This window comes from Cylas formicarius, unplaced genomic scaffold (assembly GCF_029955315.1).
Source record: "Cylas formicarius isolate icCylForm1 unplaced genomic scaffold, icCylForm1.1 PGA_scaffold_2__14_contigs__length_35257938, whole genome shotgun sequence".
NCBI classification, from domain to species: domain Eukaryota; kingdom Metazoa; phylum Arthropoda; class Insecta; order Coleoptera; family Brentidae; genus Cylas; species Cylas formicarius.
Window position 1 is genome coordinate 26,289,255 of NW_026844319.1, and position 26,837 is coordinate 26,316,091.

At 33.5% G+C, this 26,837-nt stretch overlaps 1 protein-coding gene across 1 annotated transcript in view; it reads left to right on the plus strand.

Annotated features, from left to right (window-relative positions):
• Positions 1–26,837, plus strand: part of LOC132697828 (uncharacterized) — a 381,002-nt gene that overhangs the window by 288,386 nt on the left and 65,779 nt on the right. The window contains exon 7 of the mRNA XM_060663502.1: positions 20,610–20,699. Coding sequence (XP_060519485.1) covers positions 20,610–20,699 — 90 coding nt within the window. The remainder of the gene's footprint in view (positions 1–20,609; positions 20,700–26,837) is intronic.

Here is a 26,837-nt window from a genome sequence, read left to right on the forward strand (position 1 = left end):
AAAATCGCACTGGAAGAAAAACGAAGGATGTTTTAAACGATTTTGGGATGAGAATTGCTTCTGTACCCACCTTATTCGTTGGATCTTGCACCCAGTAATTATCATTTGTTCCCGGATTGGAAAAAATAGTGGGTGTTTGATTTGAAAATTTAACTGACGCAAAATTTGTCATAAACATGTGGATTGAGGGGAGAAAAAGTTCCCCGAGGACGACTTGAAGCAATTAATTCATTATTGCAATAAACGTCTTCAGTTAAATAAAGATTGCCGTCATTATAAATAAAAAGAAATACAGTAGGTTCGACTTTCCCGCGCTGACCGAAACCCCACGTTAGGAAATTTTACTCTCCCCGAATTTACATTCGAAGAAAATATGATTGAGATCGTTTCGCGTTTCTAATACTTATTTCCGCCCATTGTTTGTCTACTTTGTGTACGGGGATGCGAGCGAGATAAGCTAATTACGAACCAGAACGTTAATTTGTCATTTCTCGTGCGGTTTTCTCGGTACCGCTCTACGCACTCGGTGCCATTCAATGGAAATTATCGGTTGCCCGCCCAACTCGACTGCTGCGGTTTGCTATCCGATGCTCGAATTATCATAAAATAGAATTTTCTCTCTCCCCGACGACGACGCTCGGGATTAGTTATTTATCCTCGCCGGTCCCCCAACTTGTCTGCGCTAATGAAAAAATTCTACTGCAATAGATAAATACAGGGCGGCGCTATAGAATGGCAAAATAGGGCAGCCCGGTATCATTTAAAAAAAAATGAATATCGAACGTACTCGAATTTCAATTGTTTTTGTTTTCAAAATTCTTTCTCCTTTCTTCTTCTTCTTTCTAACATGGATACTATATTAGTAGGCTACTGACTGTTCACTGCCCACACGTCTTCCCCGGAAGACGAGGTCCAGCATTTTCGCCACCGTTTTGGCGGTCTTCATTGAGATCTTTCCCTTACTGGTTTGTTTATCTTTGCCTCGCCCACCTTCTTGTGTCTTGTATTCCGCACTGCTGTCTGATGTCCTCATTCCGTATTCTGTCATACAAAGTTTTACCCCGTATAATTCTGAATATTTTCATTTGAACTGTTCTCATCATTTGTAGAGTTCTGTTTGTATCTACTCTTGTTTCTGATGCATATGTTATACTGGGTCTTAGAGCTGTTTTATATATCTTAATTTTGCTCTTCGTATTAAAGTATTTGTTCTTCCATACAATTTCTTTCAGACATCCCGCTATTCGAGCCGCTTTTATTGTTTGCTCCCTTACTTCATTGAGAAGGCTTCCTCCGTTACACGTTATTTCTGCACCCAGATGATTTACCTGTTCTAATTTTTTTGAATCGATTTCCAACTTCCATCTTATAGGTTCTTTGGATGTTACTAAGCAGTTGGTCTTCTCGGTGTTGATGAACATGTTTAATTATTTTGCTTTGGTGTTAAAAGAGTGTAGTAGTCTTTGGAGATTATCTTCAGAATCTGCGATAAGAACAGCATCGTCTGCGTAGCAGACGGCATGGAAGAATGTGTTTCCCATTTTAAATCCAGCTATTCTAGGAAGGTTTTCTATTATTTTATCCATGAATATATTGTGCTGAGTGAATCGTCTTGTCTAATTCCTGTGTTTATATTTATATATTCAGTTGTTGTATGATTTTTGTTCTACAATATTGTGTATCTATGGTTTAAACCTTAGGTTCTCATGATTTCTAGGACATCCTTCAAACGCACTCTATCGAAAACCTTGGTAATATCGACAAAACACATATACGCAGGTTTGTTCAATTCTAACGATTTTTCGCATATTTGTTTGACAATAAATATTGGTGGATCTCTTACTTCGAAAACCTTGTTGTTCTTCTCGTATACTTATGGTTTTGGTGACTTCTCCTAGTATAATTTTTTGAATGCTTTAATGATGCTATGAAGCAGTGTTATTCCTCGATAGTTTTCCGCATTCGATTTCTGTCCTTTTTTGAAGATGGGTATTGTCGTGTTGTTCTTCCAATCGTTCGGTATTTTTTATGATATTATTAATTTAGTTTAGTATTTAATTCTGTAGTTTTTTCCCTCCGTTTTTAAGCATTTTATTGATGATCTCGTCTAGTCCAGGACTTTTCCTATTCTTTAGAGACTTGATTGTGTTTTCTAGATTGTCATTCTAGAATGTCATTTTGTGTTTGTTCCTCTTCCTTATATATATATATATATATATATATATATATATATATATATATATATATATATATATATATATATATATATATATATATATATATATATATATATGTATATATATTTAATAGTACATTATGCAACAAGTGCGGTAAACGGCATTTGACTTACGAGTTTATTTGACACGACTGACTTGGTAAAGTGACGCTTCCCGCACGCTAGATCCGTGGGTAATTAGGTATTTTACAGACGGGAGTAGAAAAAATATATTGCCCACTCTTTTGGTGTTATTTTATTAGTTTCTACGGTATCTTTGACTTCAAGCTTGTTTCTTCTTAACATCCACCATATTTTCCTTTGGCTTCCATACATGTCTCTCTCCATTTTTTTTATGAATTTTTCCCAGTGGTTTACTTTTAGTTCTTTTATTCTTGCGTTCACCGCGTTTCGTTTTCGTCGATAGTTGTTCCAGTTTTTTGGTGTTTTGTTTCGTATATATTTAATGTACACTTTTTTCTTTTGTTATGCTAGTTCCTTTACTTCCGGAGTAAATCAGGGTGTTTTATTGATTGTGTTGACATTTACCCGCCTATTTCCCACTGCTTCCATGGCGGCGTCTGATATGTTGTATTTATTGTTGCCCATTGTTGGTCTTTACAATCTTAAACATTGATATTTGCTTGTTTGTGTATTATTTTTTGGTTTAATCTGTTTTTATATAGGTTTTGTACACTCTTGTCCTCTATCGATTCGACGTTGAATTTAGTTAGTTTAGTTTTGGTTAGTTTTGTTTGTTTTGGACGTTGTACCATCGACTGGCGCAGTCTAGCTTAGAATTAGCTACTCTACTGAACCAATGCGTGGCACAGTAGTACACAAAAAAATTATAAAAATAAATTGATGATGACGTCCTATCCGAGCTAAGAATTTCGAAAGCATGGTTATAACAAATGCGAGAGAAAACTTAAAAAAAAAAAAACAGAAAAAATTTCCACAGCAAATTCAATAGATACAGTAATCCTTTCTTATGTTTAATTTTAAACGTATTACAGTTTAAATTTATCAAGTTATTAGCTATTGAATTATATTTTGCGGCGTTATACAAAAAACTCCGATGATGAGTCATTGTTAAAACTTCCCTAGCCCTAGCATTCCTGTTAAGTATTTCGCGCCTAAACACTATTCGTTCCCGAACCGAGGACGAAATATCGGGATCGTTCATAGTCTTTATTAAAAAAGTATAGCCTTCTACGAGACTCCATTCTAAGCCACCTTATCTGTTTGTAAAAATTAGAAATATTATCATATTCTCTTCAATTTTTTTGAATTCTACACTCACTTTCATTATCTAAACAAAAACCATATACAAAATTACAATAATTAAAATTTGATAAGACAAAGAACTTGCACAACTTTTTCTTTAACTTTTGACCTACAATTTGTCTATTACTGTATAATTTTAATGCCGTATATGCCCTTTGAAATGTGCTTTTTAAATGTTCTTTAAATCTTAGCTCACTATCTAAACAAATGCCCAAAAGCATTATTAACGAAGTTAAGCATAGTGCTATCAATAAAAATATTTAAAGAATTTTTGATCCTATTCATCTTATTTTTATTACCAAATAGTAATAATTAAAATTTTGTAGGGTTTAACTTGGCTTTTGGAGAGTTCACTCAAAGTTGTAAATGGTGATTCATGTTTTTTTCTACCTCCAAAAGATCATCATAATCAAAACAATAATAAATTTGCGTATTGTCGGCAAACGCTTGAATTTTACAGTTTATGAAGTGTACACATGCCTTTTCCGTTTCAGATGTGTGCCAACCAGGAGATAATCCTTGTATCCAGGCCTCATTTTTGTTTTTATGTTTCGTAATGTTTTGTAATAGGCGATATTTATTTTCATTTCTCATGACGTTCCCAAAGTTTTCAAGTTTACGTTTTTTAATTGTGAGTTAGAGTTGTGGAAGGCATGTCATTTTGTTCACGACTTATTTGTTTTGTGGTCAGTCGAAGGTATCTTCAGGATTCTTCTCTAAATCCACAGCTTAAAGGCATTAGTTCGTTTCTCCATAGCCTCTGATATTGTCCAACTCTCCACTCCATACGGAAGCAGTTTACTATTCGTTTTTTCAGCTCCAAACTGAAGTGTCTATTGGTGAGTAGGTTTTTCATTGTAGTGAAAGTACTTCGAGATTTTTCTATGCGATATTTAATGTCCACATATTAATCCCAGACTTCAAACCTGTTTTTGGTTATTATTAATATCTGTAAATGGCAAAACTATGAACATGATTCACTTAGGAGTGAATTTAGTTCAGTAAATTTACGGCCAAAATCTTCGACGATGATAATTATGATAGTTATGGGTTCATAATGCGAAAACATAAATCAGGACTGAAAACGGACAATAAAATATTTTCGAAGATATCTCTCATTTAATTGACGTATATACTTTAGCATCGTTATCAGTTACTTTCTTTTCTTCCATTACCAGTATATATAGTACCAGGAGTACGGAAAAATATCGACTATTAAGAATTAACAATTAACTTATAATCTTATAAAAATGCCAAGAAAATTTATTCGAAATTTTATGGTGCAATATATTATAGGATAACATGTTTGTTCAAATAGATAGCAGATTGCAATGAACACTTCTTCTATAAAGGTAAACCGACAAGAATATCCTATTTCAAATTACATACCTATCACACCATCTTTTCCTTAATTCACTGGTTAAGTCAACACAGCGCGAATAATAGTAACCAAGGTCTAGAGGATTAACGAATTGCTAAATTACTCTCTAGCGACTTTTAATTGTCAACGAAGTGTATGAAATGTAAATTCCTTTGGACTGTCGTTAATTATACCACCTAACGTAAGAAAAGAAAATCAATGGAATTGTAGTCAACCATTAGGAAAGAGACGAAGGTTTTTCATCTAAAGTTATTCGATCCAAATTTGATTACGTTGATATCTGATAACCGTAAAACGGTTGTGGGAAAACGTTCTGCGTTTTTTAAATGATTAAAAAAAATACGGCTAGGATCCACACGTTCTAATGATATTTTAAAAGTTCACTTTGTTATCTGATTCTGGTTCATAAATTCATTTTTTTTCTCTTTCTACTAAAATGGTCTCCCTAAAAATGATCTATATGCAAATTACTACGCCTTTATTATTATTCGTTTCTAACATTAACAATTAACTTTCTGCTTTTATCTTTATTACACTTTTGTCAATAAACCGTCTAATGGTTGTACTAATGGCAGCTGTTAGAAGAGACAACCTAACATTTGTTTATGGTCATTTAACTTTAAATATAAAATCAAAATACGTACCCGAAATCATCCGTACTTTATAACGCTGCTAATAACTTTTATTTTCGAAGCCCGTAAAATTTCACTGCTGGCAATGATGATAAAAGTATGCTAATTTAATAATAACCCTAGAGAAAAAAACATGGTAGGAAGGAAAAAGTTTTGTTTCTAGTGCGGGTTTGCCACAAAGTTCCGTGCTTGTGGCTAATTAATACCATATCACTTTTAAATGGATAAAAGCTATTTGTTTCTTTCATGTTCGTATTAAATAATATCTTATGCGACTTCCTTTTCTGTAAACTTTCACGCAACAAACCGTTATCTTCCCTACGTAGTATCTAGTTTGCATTTCCGCAGTCTTTTGGTTGTCATACAGCACTTTTCTATTATCCGTATAATCGCAGCGCAAATATGTAATCTCGGTCACATTAAGTCCTCGCGTGTAACTCCAAATATGGACCTGACTGCCATAAGCGAAGATAGACGATACAAATATTTTATAACATATTATGTATATAATAAGTTGAACAAAGTTTTTAAACACGATGGTCGGTTAGCATGGATGTTTGATCAACGAAGGAAAGTTCATGAATCTTCTGTAAATTTATGAGGAGAAAACAAAATAACGATAATACACGATCGAAATATATATATTTTTTCAAAATATGGAAAATGCGTGGTTAAAGACCGCGAGTAAAAATCAAATACCTTCTTAATTTAACCGAATGTGGCAACTATAAAAAGTTAACATAGAATCGATATAAACTGCACATGCCATGAGAATTATAATAATAACGCTTGTTTTCAACTTAAATTTTATAACAAATAGCATTAGAAACAAATGTAAGTAAATATTAATAAAGTAAAAGGGATCTAACTCTAGTGCACAAACGTTCATAAGTCACAGAAGCTTTAATGGACGTGATACTACACATTTTTTATTTTTTAAAATATCCCCCTTCCTCTAAAATACTGAATTATACATCAGAAAGTATCATTTTACGACGTCAGTTTCATTACTTATGGCTGCGAACCACTGTAATGAGTTTTCAGTACATATATTTACTCCAAATTCCATTAGAAAGCCGGAAGATTCTTTCTAAGGTGGTTGGAAATATTGGGTTGTTCGGAAAGTCATTTCGTTTTTTTTTGGGGAACATGAAAGACAGTTTTCGTATAATGAATAAATATTTTATTAAATTATATATTGGCCATTCTGGTCCAACACCTTTTGCCATCTTTCTGGCAGTAACATAATTCCCCTCTCATAAAAGTTTTGGTCCTTGCTGGCAAAAAACTGGTTCAGGTGGTTTTTGACATCTTCATTTGAGGTAAAGGTTTTGCCATCCAAAAAATTTTGCAGGGACCGGAACAAATAGTAGTCGGAAGGCGCCAGATCTGGAGAATATGGTGGATGTTGCAGTACGTCCCATTCAAGCTGTAAAAGTTTTTGGTGAGTGACCAAACTTGTGTCAGGTCTCGCATTATCCTGGTGGAACACTACACCCTTCCTGTTGATTAATTCGGGCCTCTTCTCTTTAAGTGAATCATTCAATTTGTCCAGTTGATGACAATAGACTTCTGAATTAATCGTTGTATTGTCCGGCAAAAGCTCAAAAAAAAAACGATTCCTTTGACATCCCACCAAACGGAGAGCATCACCTTTTTTTGGTGAATGTTGGCTTTTGACACGCTTTGAGCCGGTTCATCTTTTCTGCTCCATGACCTCTTGCGTTTAACATTGTTGTATACAACCCATTTTTCGTCCCCAGTAATAATCCGCTTCAAAAATGGATCATTTTCTTGAGGTTTGAGGAGCGAATCACACACGTCAACGCGACGACACAAATTTCGCTCCGTAAGGACATGGGGCACCCACACATCGAGCTTCGAGGTTAAGCCCATGCCTTTCAAATGGCCATAAACAGTCGAATTCGACAAATTTAATCTCTCACCGATCTCTCGTGTGGTTATTCGCCGATTTGCATCAACTAATGCCTTTATCGCATCTTTGTCAGCTTCGACCGGCCTTCCAGACCGTGGTGCATCTTCGACATCAAAATTGCCGGATCGAAATTTTGCAAACCAGTTCTGGCACTGGCGTACTGTTAACACGCCTTCTCCATACACATCCGTCAATTTTTTTCTCGCTTGGACAGTATTTTTACCTTTTCTGAAGTAAAAAAGTAAAATATGACGAAAATGCTGCTTATTGCTCTCCATATTTAAAAGGGCACCAACCAAAAACTACTGCGTAGAATTAATAGAACTTTTTCACACACAAGCCTTGCAATATCAGCTCTCAAGACATATAATGGTTATGCGGCTTAAGTGTGAAGTTGGTTTCGAAAAAACGTAATTAAGTCCTCTGACGGGAAAAAACGAAATGACTTTCCGAACAACCTTATACTAGGCAATTTTACTCCAAGAACAAATGCCCACTTAAACCGCTGGATCTAAATTTCAATTAAATTGTTGTTGATAAGAAACATATTCAATATCGGGCGTTTTGAAATTATAGTTTTGGTTAGATTTTCATTTTCTTAGTTCTTTTATTGGTAAAAACTGCATTTATAATACATTAGCGTAGTGTGATTTTAAAATCTGGTCCATCTACTCCAATCCTGTCTGTAATTTTGGAACCGAATCGAAATTCTGGTAAACGAGTGGACCGGTAGCCATAGTCATATTAAACCTATTTATCAATATGAGAATATACAATCCATCAAACGAGATGAAATATTTCTTGGTACCTTTAAAAGTTTCGGCTAAAAACAGGAGATACATACCGTAATTTAGTCTGAATTGGTCATCGTGCGTTATCTGACTTTTATCTATTTCTTTTTTAAATAATATTTTACATGAAGCAAATTTTAAAGTTATAGTTAAAGTTATAAATTAATAATTAATATATACAAAAATTTCGTTTACATCCACGTACAGAGTTTATTATTATAAAACGACTAGGTAGAAATTGTGTATATGAAATGTCATTTCAATATCAATAAAAACAAATGATCGTCTTAAAAAATGACAACTGCATTTTACATTTTATTCAGAATAAATATCTTTTGGACCCCGATTTCTAAACTATGTAGTTTGTTGGTTCAGCCAGCGAGTTTATTCAATGTTCAGTAATAAAAACTAACCCATGTTTTTGATCTTCCGCAGACATAATTGTATTTAGTCGTCGTGACACTATTAATATCTGTCAAGGTGCCATTAAAAACTTGTCAACAATCTTTTGTTTTCCAAGGCAATGTTGATTGTGATTACTAAATTTTACTTCTGAATCAATTCAAGTTATTTCTAAAACGGCTAAACCAAATACCTACAAATATACATTTTTGAAATCGCGTTGACAAAAACATTTTTCTTAAATAAAAAAGGTGAAGTTGTTGATTTTTTTACGTTTGCGCAGCTCATTTGCTTTTATTGTTACGTTCAGAAGATAGCAGAGAAAAAACGATACAACTTTTTACAAGTTTTTGTCTATCGCCTTTAATCAAAATATAAATGAATATATGATTTTAACAAGACTAAACCGATCAAAGTTAAAGAAAATATTTTGGCCACTACAATTTTATCACATTTATATTTGGGCGAATATTCGTAAAAATATTGACTCAATGAATCCGATTTTAAGTAAATCCATATTTAGGAGCTCGTTCTGAGACCATGCAGACAGTCTGCTTGCGTATACTGAATATCACCCACAATAACTGACTCACCGATTCGAGTACAATTAAATTTGGTCAAGTTCAGCCATCGACTTCTCGAAGCCTTCTTCGGGTTATTTCTAAGGTTGGCCGCCAAGGTCGATCCACGTGAAAGTTCAGTAAGACAAATATGCTATGGCATCAAAGCTAATTATTTTTTGCTGTTCATCCACGTTCGATGCGCCTACCCGATTATTGTTTATTTCGCTGTGGGTTGTTTCGCAACACGCAGTGTCACATTCTCACAAATGTCAAATAAATTTAGGACCATTAAGATTATTCCGTTTGTATTTTGGGCAATTGATGGGAGTTCCAAAATTAGTCATCTAAAACCTAATCCTTTAACGCGTTCTTGCCTTTGGAATGTGTTTAATTGATAACCTCGATTTTCGCCTATTGACATTTACAAAAGTAGCACCAAATCGTCCTAGTGATGGTATTCATGCCAGTATATTAGGATTAAAAGCTAATAACAATTATGAAAAGCGAAGTGGAACGGTGCAGTTTAAACTTTTTTTAATAGTTTGCCTTTATTCCGTAGTATCTGCTTCATTGTTTATAGCAACCAACAAAAAAATCCGTATAATGAAGATTTACTGAAAAATTATGCGGTAGTACTAGAAAAATCGCTTACTAGATAGAAAATATACTTCAGCGAACTTACAAACAGACAGGGAAACTAGCTCCAAAGAAACGATGACAAAAATTAGTAATATATAATCAAATCACAAGTAACAAATCAAGAAGTAACCAAAATTAAAGCTACTAACAAAACCAATTGATCTAAATTTTACTTTATTGTATTTAAAAACACACATGGATCACTGCCAATATAGATAGATGATTATGTGCATTCAACTCCTTTCCCTACTATTTGTGTATAATAAAGTGATAATTAAAATACAAACGGAGAGCTTGTAGTTGCAAATGATATCTAGTAACGATTGTCATCAATAAATTGCTCTTATGATGTATAGGGTTCAACAACGAATTATTAAAACGTACTTCATTTCTGACCCTACATCTACCAGCTATTTTCCTATTATATGTATGTTATACGAGGGGGTACTCATAAAAAACCGGAATTGAATTGCCGCGCGCAGAGCTTGTATAGTACATCTTTCTGCCGCTAGGTTGTGGATAGTACAACTTATTGCGAGTTCAACGTCACCTTCGTTTTAAATTTAACTTGTTTTGTTCACTTGCAGTGCCATTTTTTGTTAACGCTGTTTTTTTGTTAATTAATTTTTCGATGGCAATTTTAAAAAAACAACGTGCAGCTGTGAAATTTTGTTTTCTGCTCGGTAAAAGTGTTGCCGAAACTGTTTCAATGTTTAAAACAGCTTATAAAGACGATGCGATTGGAAAAACTCAAGTGTACTAGTGGTTTGTTCGCTTCAAAAATGGCGATGAGTCAATTGATGACCGACCTCGTTCTGGACGTCCATCAACTGCTCGAATCAGACAGACCGTCGACAGACAATTGAACAATTATTAAAGATTAGTGGGTTGTCTTGGAGCACGGTTCAGCGAATTTTAACCGAAGATTTGGGAATGAAAAGAGTTGCTGCCAAGTTGTTCCTCGTGTTCTGACTGACATGCAAAAAGAACATCGAGTTGAAACATGTGGTGATTTGAATCAACAGCTTGAAACGGATCCAGATTTTCTTTCAAAGATCATTACTGGTGACTGAGTCTGTAAGTGCTGGAGCAGTTTTTGCTGTGATTATTGTTACGTTTTTTATTAGAATGTATTTGTCCAGGAGGATTTTTATTTTTCATTAAATTTGATATCTATAAAATTATTACATAGAACTTTGCGTTAACTGCTCTTCAACAGAATAAAATCCAATTACTAATTTTACACGGTAAATTATCTCGCGCCATCAGTAAGAAAAAGTTGGGTTGATACCTGTTTCGAACGAGTGCCACTTGGTGAAATTTAATCGGACTTTAATCGTCTTAGATTTAAGCACGATACTATTTCAAATCAAATACATTCGAACTTAAAACTAAAATATTATAGTTACGGATATCCCTAATGTTTCCTTATATCTCCACAATCTTAAACCTGCTTATTTATAATTTGAATTGCACGTAGGTATGGAAAGTGGGTTCGATTTTTTTGTAGGTTACCAGGTGACTGATCTGTTGCTTATGCAAATCAGATGCACTGACCGCGCCAGATACTCATTATACGCAACTATTAGGTCACCACGCTTTATTCTGTTATATAACTTTCGAATTTTTAGTAGCTTTTTAAATTATTCGCACACCCACGGGAAGAGATAACGGGTACTTTCACGCCCATTTTACGAAAAACTATCAAATTCCATAGAACTATGCAAAGAACAATTTCAACCAAATAAAAAATTTCTTGAACCATTAGAATCTCTGAATTTTGAGCACCTTTTTCTGAAGAAGTTATGAAGTGTCGAAATCGTATCGAATTGCTAGAAACGTTACCTACGGATACAGGGTGTTTCAAAAATCGTGCGCTATCATTTCACATAAAAATAAGACTCTTTTTATTCAACTTGGACCCGATTCTGTTTCGTAGCGTTATTTTTTTTTGGGGAGTGAAAATTATTTAAACTATTTTACTACATGAAGAGTTTGGACTTGACCAGTGCCGTGCATATAGGATATCGCTACAATCCTTTTAAAAAAAAGTTATGTAAAATTATCTCATTAAAGAGATCGAAACCGACCAATGATGAGGTAGATTTTAACAGGCACTAAATAGCCTTGCTAATTTTGCTATCAAGGAAAAACAATCGCGCTGGTTTTCCTTTAGAAGAGCCCATACGCACGGCAGTGGTCAGGCTGGTCAAACTCCTTTTGTCATAAAACCTTCCAAATTTAATTCGATTTGCTACAGTTGTTTTGGAGAAATTTCCAGAGCAGAATCGGAATATTTTAATATAAAAAAAGTTTTTTAGAGCACCCTGTATCTGGAACGCGTTAACGTGAAATGAAAGTGTGGAATTGCTCAAAAGGAAGGAGCGCAAAAACTTTCAAAATTCTAAGAATGAAATGCGGGAGAGCAAAAAACTCTCCTTCGTTGATGAGGAAAGAAACATCAAGTATTTTATTTAAAAAATTGCGCAAACTTGAGCAAAGTGTTATTTTGGTATTGTCCATGGTGACATCGAATATATATGGAGGAAACTTGATGGAGCCTTAAACCATAGACTCGGAAAAGATCGAATGGGACGCTCGCGTGCCTAGGGCAGACGTTTTTATTATCGAACTACTGGTTGTCAACTTTAGTTGCCTGGGAGAGCCGATCGCCGTCAGATTTCCAGTTCAGTCCGGTTCACCAATTAGCGTGCAAACGGATCAAATAAAAATGGCGAAGCGCGGCTGCAGAAAACAGCAACCGCTCGCAATACTTTATCAATTAACATTGTAACAACCATTGGCACAGAGATAAAATATCAACCACGGGCAATAATTTACAAGGAAATCTGGTACTACTTGTCGCCCGAACCTGCGTCCCGCGCGGTTTACATTCCTGCGTAGGAAGACGTCAACACGTCACACCGACTGAAATCGGAACGAAAGGCATAGTCGGTAATTGTTAATTACAGGTGTCTGGGCGATTTTTGTTGTTTAAGGACATGTCCCAACGCCCATAGTGCACAAGCGACACAAATAGCTTTTTCGATGGGATTGGAACGGACAGTATTGTAACGACAAAATTATCACGCGATATTGCGGTACATTAAAAGCTTTGAACAAAATAGATTCACAACAAATCAACTATACGGGGTAAAATTGTCTGGAAAATTACGGGCGTCATCAATTGAACCGTAGATGATGAAGTTTTCGAATTTTTGCTATGACTGAAATGATTCTGCATTTCTGTCCCTGTAATGAGTTTTGAGTCAGCAATTTTGTGTGTTTCAACCCTTCTCGTTATACGCGCGTGAATGTAAGGGAACAAAAATTTTCCATTTTTGTCGAAAATTTTGGAAAAGATGGGGAGTCTTGTAAACTTCTCTTTGATGTTGAGCAAATCACTAGTTTCAAATCTCGAGAGAGATACGTAAATATGGCAATTTGATGAAATATCGTTTGGTTTTCGAATGAAAACCAGACAATACCAATTTAGACAGTAAAATGCATCAAGGAATAACAAATGGTCAGCATCAACTCAAAAAAAGGTTCATGAAATTTAAATAGAAATTAAATTATTTTAAATTTTTAATCGGTTTTGTTAAGCGCTATTATTTAAAAGGTGTTATAACTGAAATAAGTCATTCGATATAGAAGAAAAGCATTTCTCCCATTTTTTTACATTAATATTTCCCAAAGTATTGTTGACCTATTGATTCGGAAAAATCGGAATCACAGCTATCCAAAATTAGGCAATTTCTTGCCATCAGTCTTTTTGAAAGTGGAATACAATGATTCGGTGTCGAAGCTAATAGGTTAGTTTGACTTATTTACACATTTGGGACAAATAGATCTCTCAGTTATCAAGTATATATAAACAGTTTACAGAAAATCCAGTTAATTTTAGTCTCAGTATTCCGATTCAATTTTAGGTATATTCCGAGTCAACTTTCTGGCTCTAATGGATTTGTAGCAGAAAATGAGTGCTCTGCAGTGATAGTTGTTACCGCAATCATTAATACTTTTTGTAGGCTATTGTTATCTGTAAAAAAATAGTTCTGCGTAGCTTTATACACTGCGTAACTCAAAACAATTTATATAATTTCTGTTATGGTTAGTTTTTATGTGATCAATCTCAAACCGGACCTTTCTTCACTCCGATATGGGATTTTATTGTATGGTGGGAATAAAATGGAATTTAAGAAAGTATTCTAACATTGAGGTGTATTTCCAATGTGTCGAAGGAGGTATCAAGGATTGGATCCCTAAGCTTTGTGAAGTGGATTTCCTAAAACTTTTCACAAAACTACAGAGGCCAGTTATTGTCTTTAGGATTACCATTCTTTAACCTAAGAAGCGTCATTAAACATTTCCTCCGAAATTTTACGGAACCAAATTTTATGGAAACATTTAATTGCAGCCTGGAATATATCGGAGCTTTAATAGTAAAAGCCTCTTTTCTAAAATACCCAATTATACACCCATCAAGTGAGCGGAAAGTGTCACTTCGTCACCCATGATCGAAAGACATTTCCGGTAATTTAATCACGGATTTGGCCACGATCGATTTTAGCCACGGGTGGTATTGTGGCTTTTGTCAATTCTGAGAGTTACGTAACATGTCGCTCAGTGATCAGAAATGTACCAAAATACTAATGTCTTAGAAAAAATATGGTCCATTAATTCGCTCAGCTGGGCTCCGCCCATGGCAGATTAAACTCATGACTAAAATGACATTTATTGAACTTATTTTATAATATAGCATTAGTCAAATATTATTCCCATTCAAAAGCAGCCTGTTTCCTATGATTTTATTAAACAATCAAGTTCTATCAAAATCCCAAACCAGGTTTGAAAATGGCAGATTCAGTCATTCTCTGATCCGGGGAGGTTAGGTAAAAATTGCTCCTATTTATGAGGTAAAAATAACTGGAACAGGTTTTGCCATGGGGAGGAAAATTAATATCGAGAATATTCTGAGATCATAACACTCTATGAGATTGGAGTTAGGATTTACCCGGAACTGATCAGAATAACAGTGTATTAACTTTCCGATTGTCATTCTTACAGAGAGAATATACTATAACTGAGCTAAAGAAGACCGACTATAAGATTGGGATGAGAGGGGATGTGAAAATACAATAATGACTTCAGAAATTGATTATGTGTTATGCATAGAATGTATTTTTTGATATACCGAAAATTGTGCATCAAGGAACTCTCAGACTGGGTCCGCAAAACTAAACAATGTTCATCATTTTAATATGTTCTTCTCGGTTTACATAATTTCTGTATATACCATTTTATATATGCCTACTCGAGTTGTAAGGAAATCAATCAATTTCGTTAATGGCCACCGGCAAGTGTTCGGTGTCGTCCAATTACTCACAAGCTAAAATCATTTTAAGGATAATGGAAGTTAACGTATGTGAAATCGACATACCAATATAAATGTCGATAAAAAAAATACTCGATCGCACTTTCATTTACATAAATCCATACGGAAATGGTTGAGCGATTGCACCTATAAACATTTTCGGATTGATTTTATGGATCTCAGTTCAACGGAATCGTATTATAAACGCTATAACTATTCAGACGTATATGGTTTTATATCAAATTAATAGCCATGGACGTAGTTCGGTGGTGTTTGTCCGTTACTACCGTGCGTCGGCAAGTTTATGTACACAACACGAGCAACTCTCATTTTCATCCCGTGTTATTTGTAAGTTTTTAGTATCAGAACTTTAACAGCTTATACGGGAACTTTTTGACGCACTATATCTGATTTCTAGCAAGCAATTAGGTGCTTAGATTCTCCATTCGATTTGTAAAGTTTGTAAAAAAAAAGTTCTTTGAACCCCCATAAGTAGTGAAGACGGCCTAATAACCTCAAATATTCAGCTGGCAGAAAACTCTGTGCTGTACTGATTTTTTCTTACTTTGGTTCGCAAGTATATGTTTATTTTCATCTTAAAATATATACAGGATACCAACAAATGATCTAAAGTTCTAGAAAATACGGTCCAAGAAACTCTTGTGTGATGAAATTAATCCTTAAACATTAAAAAATTAGCAAAAAAATAAACTTAACATTACAATTGATTGAAAATTAATTTTCGATATCTGGATTAATTTGTTTCCATCGCATGGTTCTATATTTTTAACTTAGTTCATTTCTCCCTGACAGGAGAAAATTGTAGGATGTAATGTCCTTGTATAAAATAATTTATTATTATTTCTTGGTTCTTGTTTTAATTATGTTAAATATCCCTTACTTAAATTTGAGAACGCGGAAAGTAATTGCAGTTCCCTTTAGGACTACGATTTGTATTATCTATTATTCCTATGTTTAAACTACTTACAAAAATGGACTGAAAAACCCCACTTCCATATCAAACTCGTGACTTAAATAGCGTTTACTAAATTTTTGCATAATATATTACTGCAATATTACGTCCAATAGCTGTAATTCTTTTTATTATTAATTATTTAATTTTTATTATTATTAACTTATTTCTTTGACGAACGAATAAATAAATATTATTAGTTAGTAAGTATTTTTAGTTTCCGGCAACCAAATTTAATTCGCCTACGCTTATGGCAAAATGCAGATAAAATTTTATGTCGAATTAACAACTCACCTACATTAAAATGTACATTGAACCGACAATAAAACGCCTATAAATCACTATCTTTTGATGCCCGGTGATTGAAAAGGAGTTAAATTTGTGTTAAAGCTCGATGTAGGTTCGGCAGTCGAGGGTTGTACTTAAAGTTTTTTTCATCGTGAAAGTCTGTAAGATGTTTTTCGTGAAACCTATCGTAAAGAGTATAACGAAACGAGTGAATGACACGTGAAAGCGACGTGGCAACAATAGGACAATTAAAAAAAAAATAACTTTAGTGCCGTGATCGCGACTGATTATCGAAATAATTCCTGGAGAAAATAAACTTCTCCCATCATGTTCACTACATAAGAGTTTTTTTATTTGTAACCACGAAAATATGAAATAATTTCGAAAAAAATTATTACATTTAAAAGGTGAATACGAAATTTGGAACGAAAATAACAGTAACGATGGTACAAAAAATATATTTCTATCCCTTACAAAAAGTATTATTTTGCCCTATACAAGGTGATGCGAACTTAATACATAAGCTTTTGTATCCTATATGGAGATACAGGGTGTTAAAGGAACAAAACTATTTTTTAGAAACCAATTAACCAAAAGTTTCAAATCTAGTCACCGGTAAGTTTTGTAAAAAATATTATAAAATGATGAAAATATTAATGAAAAATATCGGGATTTGTTTGAAAATTATTAATTATTTCATCGTGTATAAGAGGTAAATATTTTACCGATCTGATCAAATACTGTCCTGTCCTTCAATTAACCATTCCCAAACGCACAAATTTCCTTATGCTCCGTTTGATTTACTAAAATTCAATGAATGAATGAATGGTTTCAGTTCGTCGAGTCGTTGCGTTGGCATTTATGTGGTTTTAGTCTAAAGGCGAAGTCAAAATATTTACGTCGAGTTGCCTTCGATTATCGCGGAAGTTTTAAATGTTCGAATTGTCGTGTTTCTTTTTAGCAGTGTTGTTTTAAAGACACAGACAGTGTAAGAACAAAAACGTGTAAAATGTGAAAAAGTAGGATTAATACGTTTTGTTGAATTCAATTTATTTGAATAATTTTTCGTTACAAATCTTAAACATAAAAATACACATGAAGCATGAAGACGAATTCGCGACCTGGAATCGTGCAACTACTTCCACATAATATTCTTTCTAAAATCAAATTAAATTTAAAAGCTTTACAAAACAAATATTACATTTAGTTTAAAATAAAGCTGACAGCTCGCGATGGTTTAATGAAAAATGTCGAAGCATCTTTTCGCGAAAAAGTAGCCTTGAATCATAAAGGCCGCAACATTGCTGCTCTGTTAATAGGGGAGATACGTCGTAAAACCATCAAAAATGGGAGGCAGTGTACATGGAACTGTTTTTTAAGTCCATAATATTTGCTTGACCCAATTTAGTGTAAACGCCTTGTTTTGTGCTTGAACTTCGTGCATGGTATGGATTGTTCCGACGATTTCCATGGCAAGTCTGTCAAACTAATAATTTTTTTTTCACTTTTGTGTTATTTTTTCCTATTATTAATACTACAATATTCTTAAAATACAAACGCCACGATCGACACCTTGCACCAGTCTGTTAGGCAGTTTCACACATCTGCGCAATATTTATTGATACAATGTTTGAAATTTCAATATACTAGCAACGCAAAAACTAATGAGTGTGATTGCACATAAATCTCAAAGCCGACAAAATTCCACGTTTGCGATGTCTCCTTTCCACCCAATGTTGTCTGTTTTTTATTTTCATTACCTAGTTGTTCTTGCGCGGACACTATACTACACTATTTCATATATCCCCTTTACTTTTGAAATAACATTGCCCCTCCGGCGTCGTCTTAATCCGTAGAAGTTTTTTTTACAATACATTTAAAAACTATAACGATTTTGCATATAGTTTAAATCCAAACATTACTATTTTTTGCACAATTTGCATTTGTTTTTTGCATTTGTGTTCCTCTTTTTCCTCTCCGTTCTCGGATTAATTGTATTTTTTTCTTTTTCTCTTATTCTCGAGTGCTAACTAGTCATCATTATTATATACCAACCTATAGCTACTATATTTACTGCAGTTTCTTAGAAAGTTCAGTTTGCTATGTGCTTTTTCACTTTTAGCGTTATAGACCTTGTCGATCTGTTTTTCACTTAATTGAGGTTCGATACTGAAACTGCTCACATCGGACCTATTAACATCCGTTGGTATCCATAGTCAATTAACCTAACAAATTGAAAACAAAACTGTATCCTGATAGAAAGTTTTTCAATTTAGCTGGTAATCGATTATTGTCCTAAAGCAAACAAAACGTTTAGATTTCAATTTCAACTACTGTCACTGTATTGTGCCGTTCCTACGCCCGCAAGCCCGTGTTCCTCTATTATGTCTCCTTTCTATTGAAATTGCAAAATGGTGATTCTCCACCGTTGTTGCCATTGAACTGCGTTGAGATTGCCTGATAGTTTTTCACCGTGCCAACTGTCACTATTTACTCACGGTTATTAGATTTTGTGGGCCTTTTCGGGGCTTTCGTCGAAGCGTTACGAAGATTATTTGGCAATTTTTAAATGAATAGACTATACTTCAATTAATTTGAAAGTGATTTAGATACCTTTTTATGGACCACAAATTATAAATTATGATGTGATTTTTAACAATTTTTGTGTAATTTTGAAAACCGCTTTTTATAGTAGGCTGTCCATATCAGACTGCAACATTTCTGAAACGAAATGTTTTAATCAATCGAATCGAATCAATATGTACATATATTTTTTAAATAAACAATGTATAAATCAGGAATTACATTTTATGATGCGATTTTGATCTCAATTCTGTTAGAATCTGATTTAATAAAATGGTAGGTAGTACCTATTTGTGTACAAAAATGTAAATATAGTCAATGAATTTTTATTGATATATTCTGTGCTTAACCACAGTTATTTTATTTGTGCTTTTAGTAATAAACATCGAAGTTACTAACCAAAAATAAATCTTTTGTCTGATTTGTCAATGTCAAGTAACATCAAACTACTTTCAAATATACCAAATCATCTTTAAAATGTTAATCTTAAATAATTTTTTTAAGTTGAGAAGCAAATTTAGAGAAAATTATCCTAGATAATACGTACTTCATTCAAATTTTCCACTAAAGATAGGGTAGAACACCTTATTCTTTCCTTTGGATGACGAAACTCCTATTGAACCATTCGCCATTTTTTTTTATTCATTTTGATATTTCGATTCGTATCATGTTTTATTTATTGATTAATCAACAAACCACTGCCGAATAATAGTTTTCTTACAAAGCGATGTAAAAATTTTTGTATGTTATTATATACTAGCAGGTTTTCACGAGAATAAACATACTAAACTATACAACTGTCTGAAATATTAATGATATATAATGTTTTGACAAATTAGAAAAAGTCATTCGTTCATTTACGTATCCTATTCAGCAAAGAGGTTTGTTCTAATTTTGTTTTTGCTCGTTAAAGCTAGAAATGAATTCACGTACTATGATTTAATGAAAGTTGGTAAAAAAAATGACAATCAATTAATTGGTTACTGTTGTTGTGTCTGTTCAAATTTAATATATAATTTCAGAAATTTGGAAACGTATTGGAAAATGGATGCTAATCCCGAATCAATGAGACGTAATAATTGTTTATATTTCGAACTCTTTGTCGAATGGTTGAAGTGAAATAGACCTCTAGCAATAATACAACGTGACTCGTTATACGAGTACTTACGAATCCAAAATGCAGCAATAAAAGAATTCGATACCGCTAAAGTCGGCTGCAAATCGTGCTTTGAGAAATTAATGCGCCTTTGTGCCAGCAGATGTTTTTTCTAATCTATACGTTCTCGCATAATATGTACACGGTACAAATTGAGACCGATTTAATTCAGACCGACAGCACGTTCATTTAGACGATATCCGAAACTAAACAAAGAAATAGCAGCTGCTTGGAGACTGATTGCGTTTAATTATTCTACTACGCATGTAAATCAGAATTGTTAAATCAAATCAAACGAGTAATGGGGTTATATAGAGAAGCAAACGTTTTGTTCAAATACTGTTCGTTTTGATTTCCTATCAATAATACGAGACGTTTTGTTTCAGGATCGATGAACAAAAAAATGGAAATCGCAAAGCCTAGGTGTATCTCGGAATTGCCCGATAAGCTGCTGATGTCAGGCATAAATTTGCCAGGTAAGCAGTCTCTGAATGGTATTGTTTATATGTTTGATATTTTATTGTTCTTCTTAATCATCATAACGTAACACTACAGTCACATCCAGGAAATATGTTTTGCACATGTGTTCTTTAGTATTAGTTTGTGCTTTGTGCAGTGAACGTTACAGTTCGTAAAATATGGTATTTCCGAGGTAATTGACTCAAAAGGAATTAGAATCGGTTATGGAGGAGATCGTTATGGATGAGGACAATAACAATGAAAGTCGTAAGTATTATTTGGATTTACGTATTCTTATGTATTGTAGCATTCCATTCCATGTAAATTAATGCTAAAAATAACGTGAAAAAATATTTACAGAACATATTGACGCGGTCTATATTCCACCCGACGTGGATACCTTGACTGACCAAGAAGATAACGATAACATAAATCTACAAGAGTTTGGGGAACCAACTGATATAGTTAGAACTTTTGAGTTACATACACCGAATGATACAGCTGTCCTTCAACAGTCCCGTGATTCATCAACTATTGAACCTAAATTGGAAACCCTGGAATTCGAAAGAAGACGTATGTTTTCTGCAAACGACAATCTTGCTTCTACTGTTAAATGGAAGAAACGTCAGAATTTAGATCATGCGAGGAACTAAAAAATAGCCTTTCTGGAAAAACTCCGCTTGAAATAATTTTTATGTTTTTTGATGACGAAATGATTCAATTTATTTTAAAATTCTCGGTAAAATATGCTCAACACAATGACCGCCATGAGTTCTCATTGTCAAAAATTGAACTCTTCAATTTTGTAGGCATTTTATTGTTTTCGGGTTATCATTCATTGCCACATATTTAGCATTATTGGTCTACTGACGAAGACAAAGGAATTGATCTTATAAAAAATGTAGGAGCCGCAATAGATTCCAATTGATAAAGCAAAACTTGCACATATCTGACAATAATCTGTTGGAAAAAAATGATAAATTTTCCAAAGTTAGACCCTTCTTTGATGTAATAAATAAAAAAAAATCTTCAGTTTGGCATATTTTCGCTCAACTTATCCATATATGAACAAATGGTACCTTACTTTAGCCGCCATTCCTTCAAAATGTTTATGGGGTGTTCGTTTTCGCTTCAAGCTTTGGTGCCTTTGTTCATTTGATGGATACCTATTTTCTTCACTTCCATATGGTGGTGCTCAAAATAAACCTCATTCTGACTTGGCGGTGACGTTGCCATGAGTCTACTTTCTGCTGAAGATAAGCCAGTAAATCACCAATTTTTTTTGTCAATTTTTTTAACACTCAAACTATTTGTACATTTAAAAACTAATGGTTATTTTGCAACCGGTACTATCCGAGAAAATGGAACAAATAAATATCCAATGGAAAATTGTAATTGTAAAATTGTAATTGTAAAAATGTAATTGCCCAATACAATAGATATATGGGTGGGGTAGATTTACATGACAACGGAATTGCTAATTACAGGTGCCAGGTATTTGGAAAAAAATGGTGGTAGTCTTTATTTTGTAATTGTATAATATTGTGAACGAACAAAAGATTTCAGAGGGAGATTTTAAATGTTACATTGTTTTGCAACTTTTAAAAACTGATAAAACAATTACTCAAAGAAATCTTGCACCTGCCATAGATGAAGTGCGTTATGATAATCAAGATCACCTCATGATTGTACATGCTAATAAAGCCCGAAGGAGGTGTAGAATCTGCCACAGCCACACAATTTAAGTTTGTAATAAGTGTAATGTGAATTTACATACTTCATGTACAGTGGTGCGCTCACACACCATAAAATATTATGCAATTTTTTGTATCGAATCAGGTTCTATTTGGAAAACTTTTGGTTGTTTTCTGTCGAATTTGAAGTTTCTTTTGTATATATATGTATAAATTATATGTTACATCTTATGTGCCCCAACATATGACTTAATGTTTTTTCCCAGTGGTTTGTTTACGCACCAGTATTTTTTTGTATGTTTCGAGTTTTTATTTATTTTTTGACACATAATGTAATGTATTCTTAAGTGCAAGAAAATAAATAATTTCAGAGCAAAAAAACAATTTTTTTATTTTTTTATGTTTGGGATAATTTGGGTTAATATCACTATAAATTAAGGTTTATATATCTCAATGCACTAGCAATATCGCTTAGTGGCCAGAACTTCTTTACAGATATAATAATTTGCAGTCCCATCTGACACCACACTCCTCTATGTTTTCATAAGTTTTTAAGTTCGGAAATTGTGAAAATGTACGATTATTCTCTCTTCGAGGGGTATGTTCTGATATTTATTACTTTGAAGGATTACTACGAACATGCACAAAGAATGAACAGCGAACTTGATGGTAGTGCTAGAATCGGTTAAACAAATGAGAAAAAACAATATATTGTAACTGCTACGAAAATAAAATATAAGAAGTCCTTTGAGTTGTGAAATTTGTTTCTGAAATGAAATATTCCAACCCTACGAGATTAAACACATATTAATTTCAAAGAAACTATAAAGTGGAAACTAACCAACCAAAATATAACTAATCGTCTCACAGCTTGTTGGTGCCGATCATGGACCACAGGAACCCCTCACTCCCACGAGAAAATCGAAACTAATTATGCAGGGTGGATACGAACATCAACCAAACTATCCAAAACTATTTTTAATGCTGAATAGGACAAAATCTTTGTAACCGCTGATTAAAATATGCTGCTTTGTATCAAATTTATTACAATAATAATTATCACAGTTGTTACAGGATGCAATGCTCATTGGCAAACGATGATAGGTTTTGAATAAACTGATAACGTGTTACACGTCAGTGATCACCTGCTAGCCTACTTATTGCAAAGACAGCATCCCTCGTTCATTACAGCCTAGATAATAATCTGGATCATTCATTTTTCTCGACTACATCAAATTATAGCTTTTAACTCCTCGAAGATCGGCTAAGTACGACGCTCTCCGCCGAACCCTATAATTTCGCACGGCGAAACGCAAATAACGGCCAAATAAAATAATCGCGGGGTAATTTCCCTTTCAAAGTCCTTATTACACCGGGAAAGACCACACACAACAGTCGCGTTGTCGCGGGTCGTAAATTCCGTTTTACGTTTATTGAAATCGGATTGTTTTCACCGCAAAACTTGGATCCTGAACTTTTTATTGTATTGCCGCGTCGTCCTGTACAGGCCGTCCCGATTTTATCTGAAATGATTGTAGAAACTTTTTGATTATGGCAAAATCTGTGCTAACACTTGGCGTCTTGCATTTCTTCTTTCCATTTGTAGTGTTAAGCATCATTGCCACACCCGATGGTTTTGTGACGAAATGACTGGTATAAAACAGCTCGATTTCTTCATCAGGCGAAGTGAATCTTGTGTTGTTGATGCCGCTGATAACTAATTAGTTAGGGTTTTATCCTTGCATTCTTGTACCGTGTACTATATTATGCGTTTTCTCTCATGTCATCAATTTTTATGAATTTTTATTATGTATCAGAGGGATTTGTTTACGAATTGGAATCCTACAGCACAGTTCTTTCTCAGCACTTCCTCCTCACCATCTATACCTTTATACCGGTGACAACAATGAAATTCCATCAGTCTTGATTGGATATCTGCTCGCAAATGGTTGGAAAAATGATCCAAAATGTTTTTTGCATTAGGAATCAGACGGTAAAAAGTACCTATTAACAACTCATTTCATTCAGCCCGAAACACTATCCAAACTCTCCAGAAGTGTAGAGCTCATCTAGAGGAGGTAGGCAAAATGTACAGGCATAAGGCTAAGAACCCACCGTAGTTAGGATAGGGTAGGATAAACCTAGGACAAAAAAGTGCTCTTAAATTTAGTGACTTTTCCAGCCGAAGCTGTTCGCTGAGCGAACGGACCAATGTATGAGTCTGTTTTTTTTTTAATTAAAATCTGTAAGGCTCTGAGTTAATAGGGTTACGTCTACGCAGCATGTCCAGCGAAAAACAAGTATTCGTTGATTTTTTTTTGTATCTGAAGATCGATGAGGACCAATTTTCAATTTACCTACGCACTTCAAAAGCTCCGTAGCTTGAATAATTGTTACAGGAATGAACAGGAAACCTGAAGGAAGAAGACCTACTTAAAAATATGTAATAGGTAACAACTGGTTTTATTTATATAGATTCAAGATATTTTTCCATTTTCTCAATTATCAATAATTAACAAATCATCTAAACGACAATTTTTCAATAATAAAAAGTAATATTATAACATGTCTAGTTATGATTTTGTCACAATTAAAAAATGTGGTCCAGTCTGAAGATCGATGAGGACCAATTTTCAATTTACCTACCCACTATAAAAGCTCCGTAGCTTGAATAATTGTTACAGGAATGAACAGGAAACCTGAAGGAAGAAGACCTACTTAAAAATATGTAATAGGTAACAACTGGTTTTATTTATATAGATTCAAGATATTTTTCCATTTTCTCAATTATCAATAATTAACAAATCATCTAAACGACAATTTTTCAATAATAAAAAGTAATATTATAACATGTCTAGTTATGATTTTGTCACAATTAAAAAATGTGGTCCAGTCTGAAGATCGATGAGGACCAATTTTCAATTTACCTACCCACTATAAAAGCTCCGTAGCTTGAATAATTGTTACAGGAATGAACAGGAAACCTGAAAGAAGACGATCTACTTAAAAATATGTAATAGGTAACAACTTGTTTATTTTATATAGATTCAAGATATTTTTCCATTTTCTCAATTATCAATAATTAACAAATCCTCTAAACGATAATTTTTCAATAATAAAAAGTAATATTATAAAATGTCTAGTGATGATTTTGTCACAATTAAAAAATATGGTCCCGTCTGAAGATCGATGAGGACCAATTTTCAATTTACTTACCCACTCCAAAAGCTCCGTAGCTTGAATAATTGTTACAGGACTGAACAGGAAACCTGAAGGAAGACGATCTACTTAAAAATATGTAATAGGTAACAACTGGTTTTATTTATATAGATTCAAGATATTTTTCCATTTTCTCAATTATCAATAATTAACAAATCATCTAAACGACAATTTTTCAATAATAAAAAGTAATATTATAAAATGTCTAGTGATGATTTTGTCACAATTAAAAAATATGGTCCCGCCTGAAGATCGATGAGGACCAATTTTCAACTTATCTACCCACTATAAAAGCTCCGTAGCTTGAACAATTGTTACAGGAATGAACAGGAAACCTGAAACCTGAATCTGATCTACTTAAAAATATGTAATAGGTAACAACTTGTTTTATTTATATAGATTCAAGATTTTTTCAATTTTCTCAATTATCAATAATTAACAAATCATCTAAACGATAATTTTTCAATAATAAAAAGTAATATTATAAAATGTCTAGTGATGATTTTGTCACAATTAAAAAATATAGTCCCGTCTGAAGATCGATGAGGACCAATTTTCAATTTACCTACCCACTCCAAAAGCTCTGTAGCTTGAATAATTGTTACAGGAATGAACAGGAAACCTGAAGGAAGACGATCTACTTAAAAATATGTAATAGGTAACAACTTGTTTATTTTATATAGATTCAAGATATTTTTCCATTTTCTCAATTATCAGTAATTAACAAATCATCTAAACGACAATTTTTCAATAATAAAAAGTAATATTATAAAATGTCTAGTGATGATTTTGTCACAATTAAAAAATATGGTCCCGTTTGGAGATTGTTCTGTCAATTTATAATTTACTTTTAATTAGAATCTTTGACAAGTCAAATTAATTGTTCTCTTAAATAATTTTGGATGAATCTATTTATTTTTTATTCATTGTTACAATGAATGTTAACGTAGAAAAAAAGACTAGCGAAAACCAAACGGCCAGCATTTATAACTTAAACACAACGTGTTTTATTGCCAATTTGGTAAGAAAGTAAATAATAAATCGGTCCATGCTTTCCAATTTATTGTTTTTCTATACATAAATTGTTGAAAGTATCAATAACTGACCGTAATATAAACGGGAGAAAAATTTTAAACGTGTAGGCGCTATTAAATTTTCATTCTTTAACGAGATGTTAATAAATTCCAAGTGAATGTTACAGGAATATTAGAATCATCTTTCTCCTGATTGGTAAAATATTTT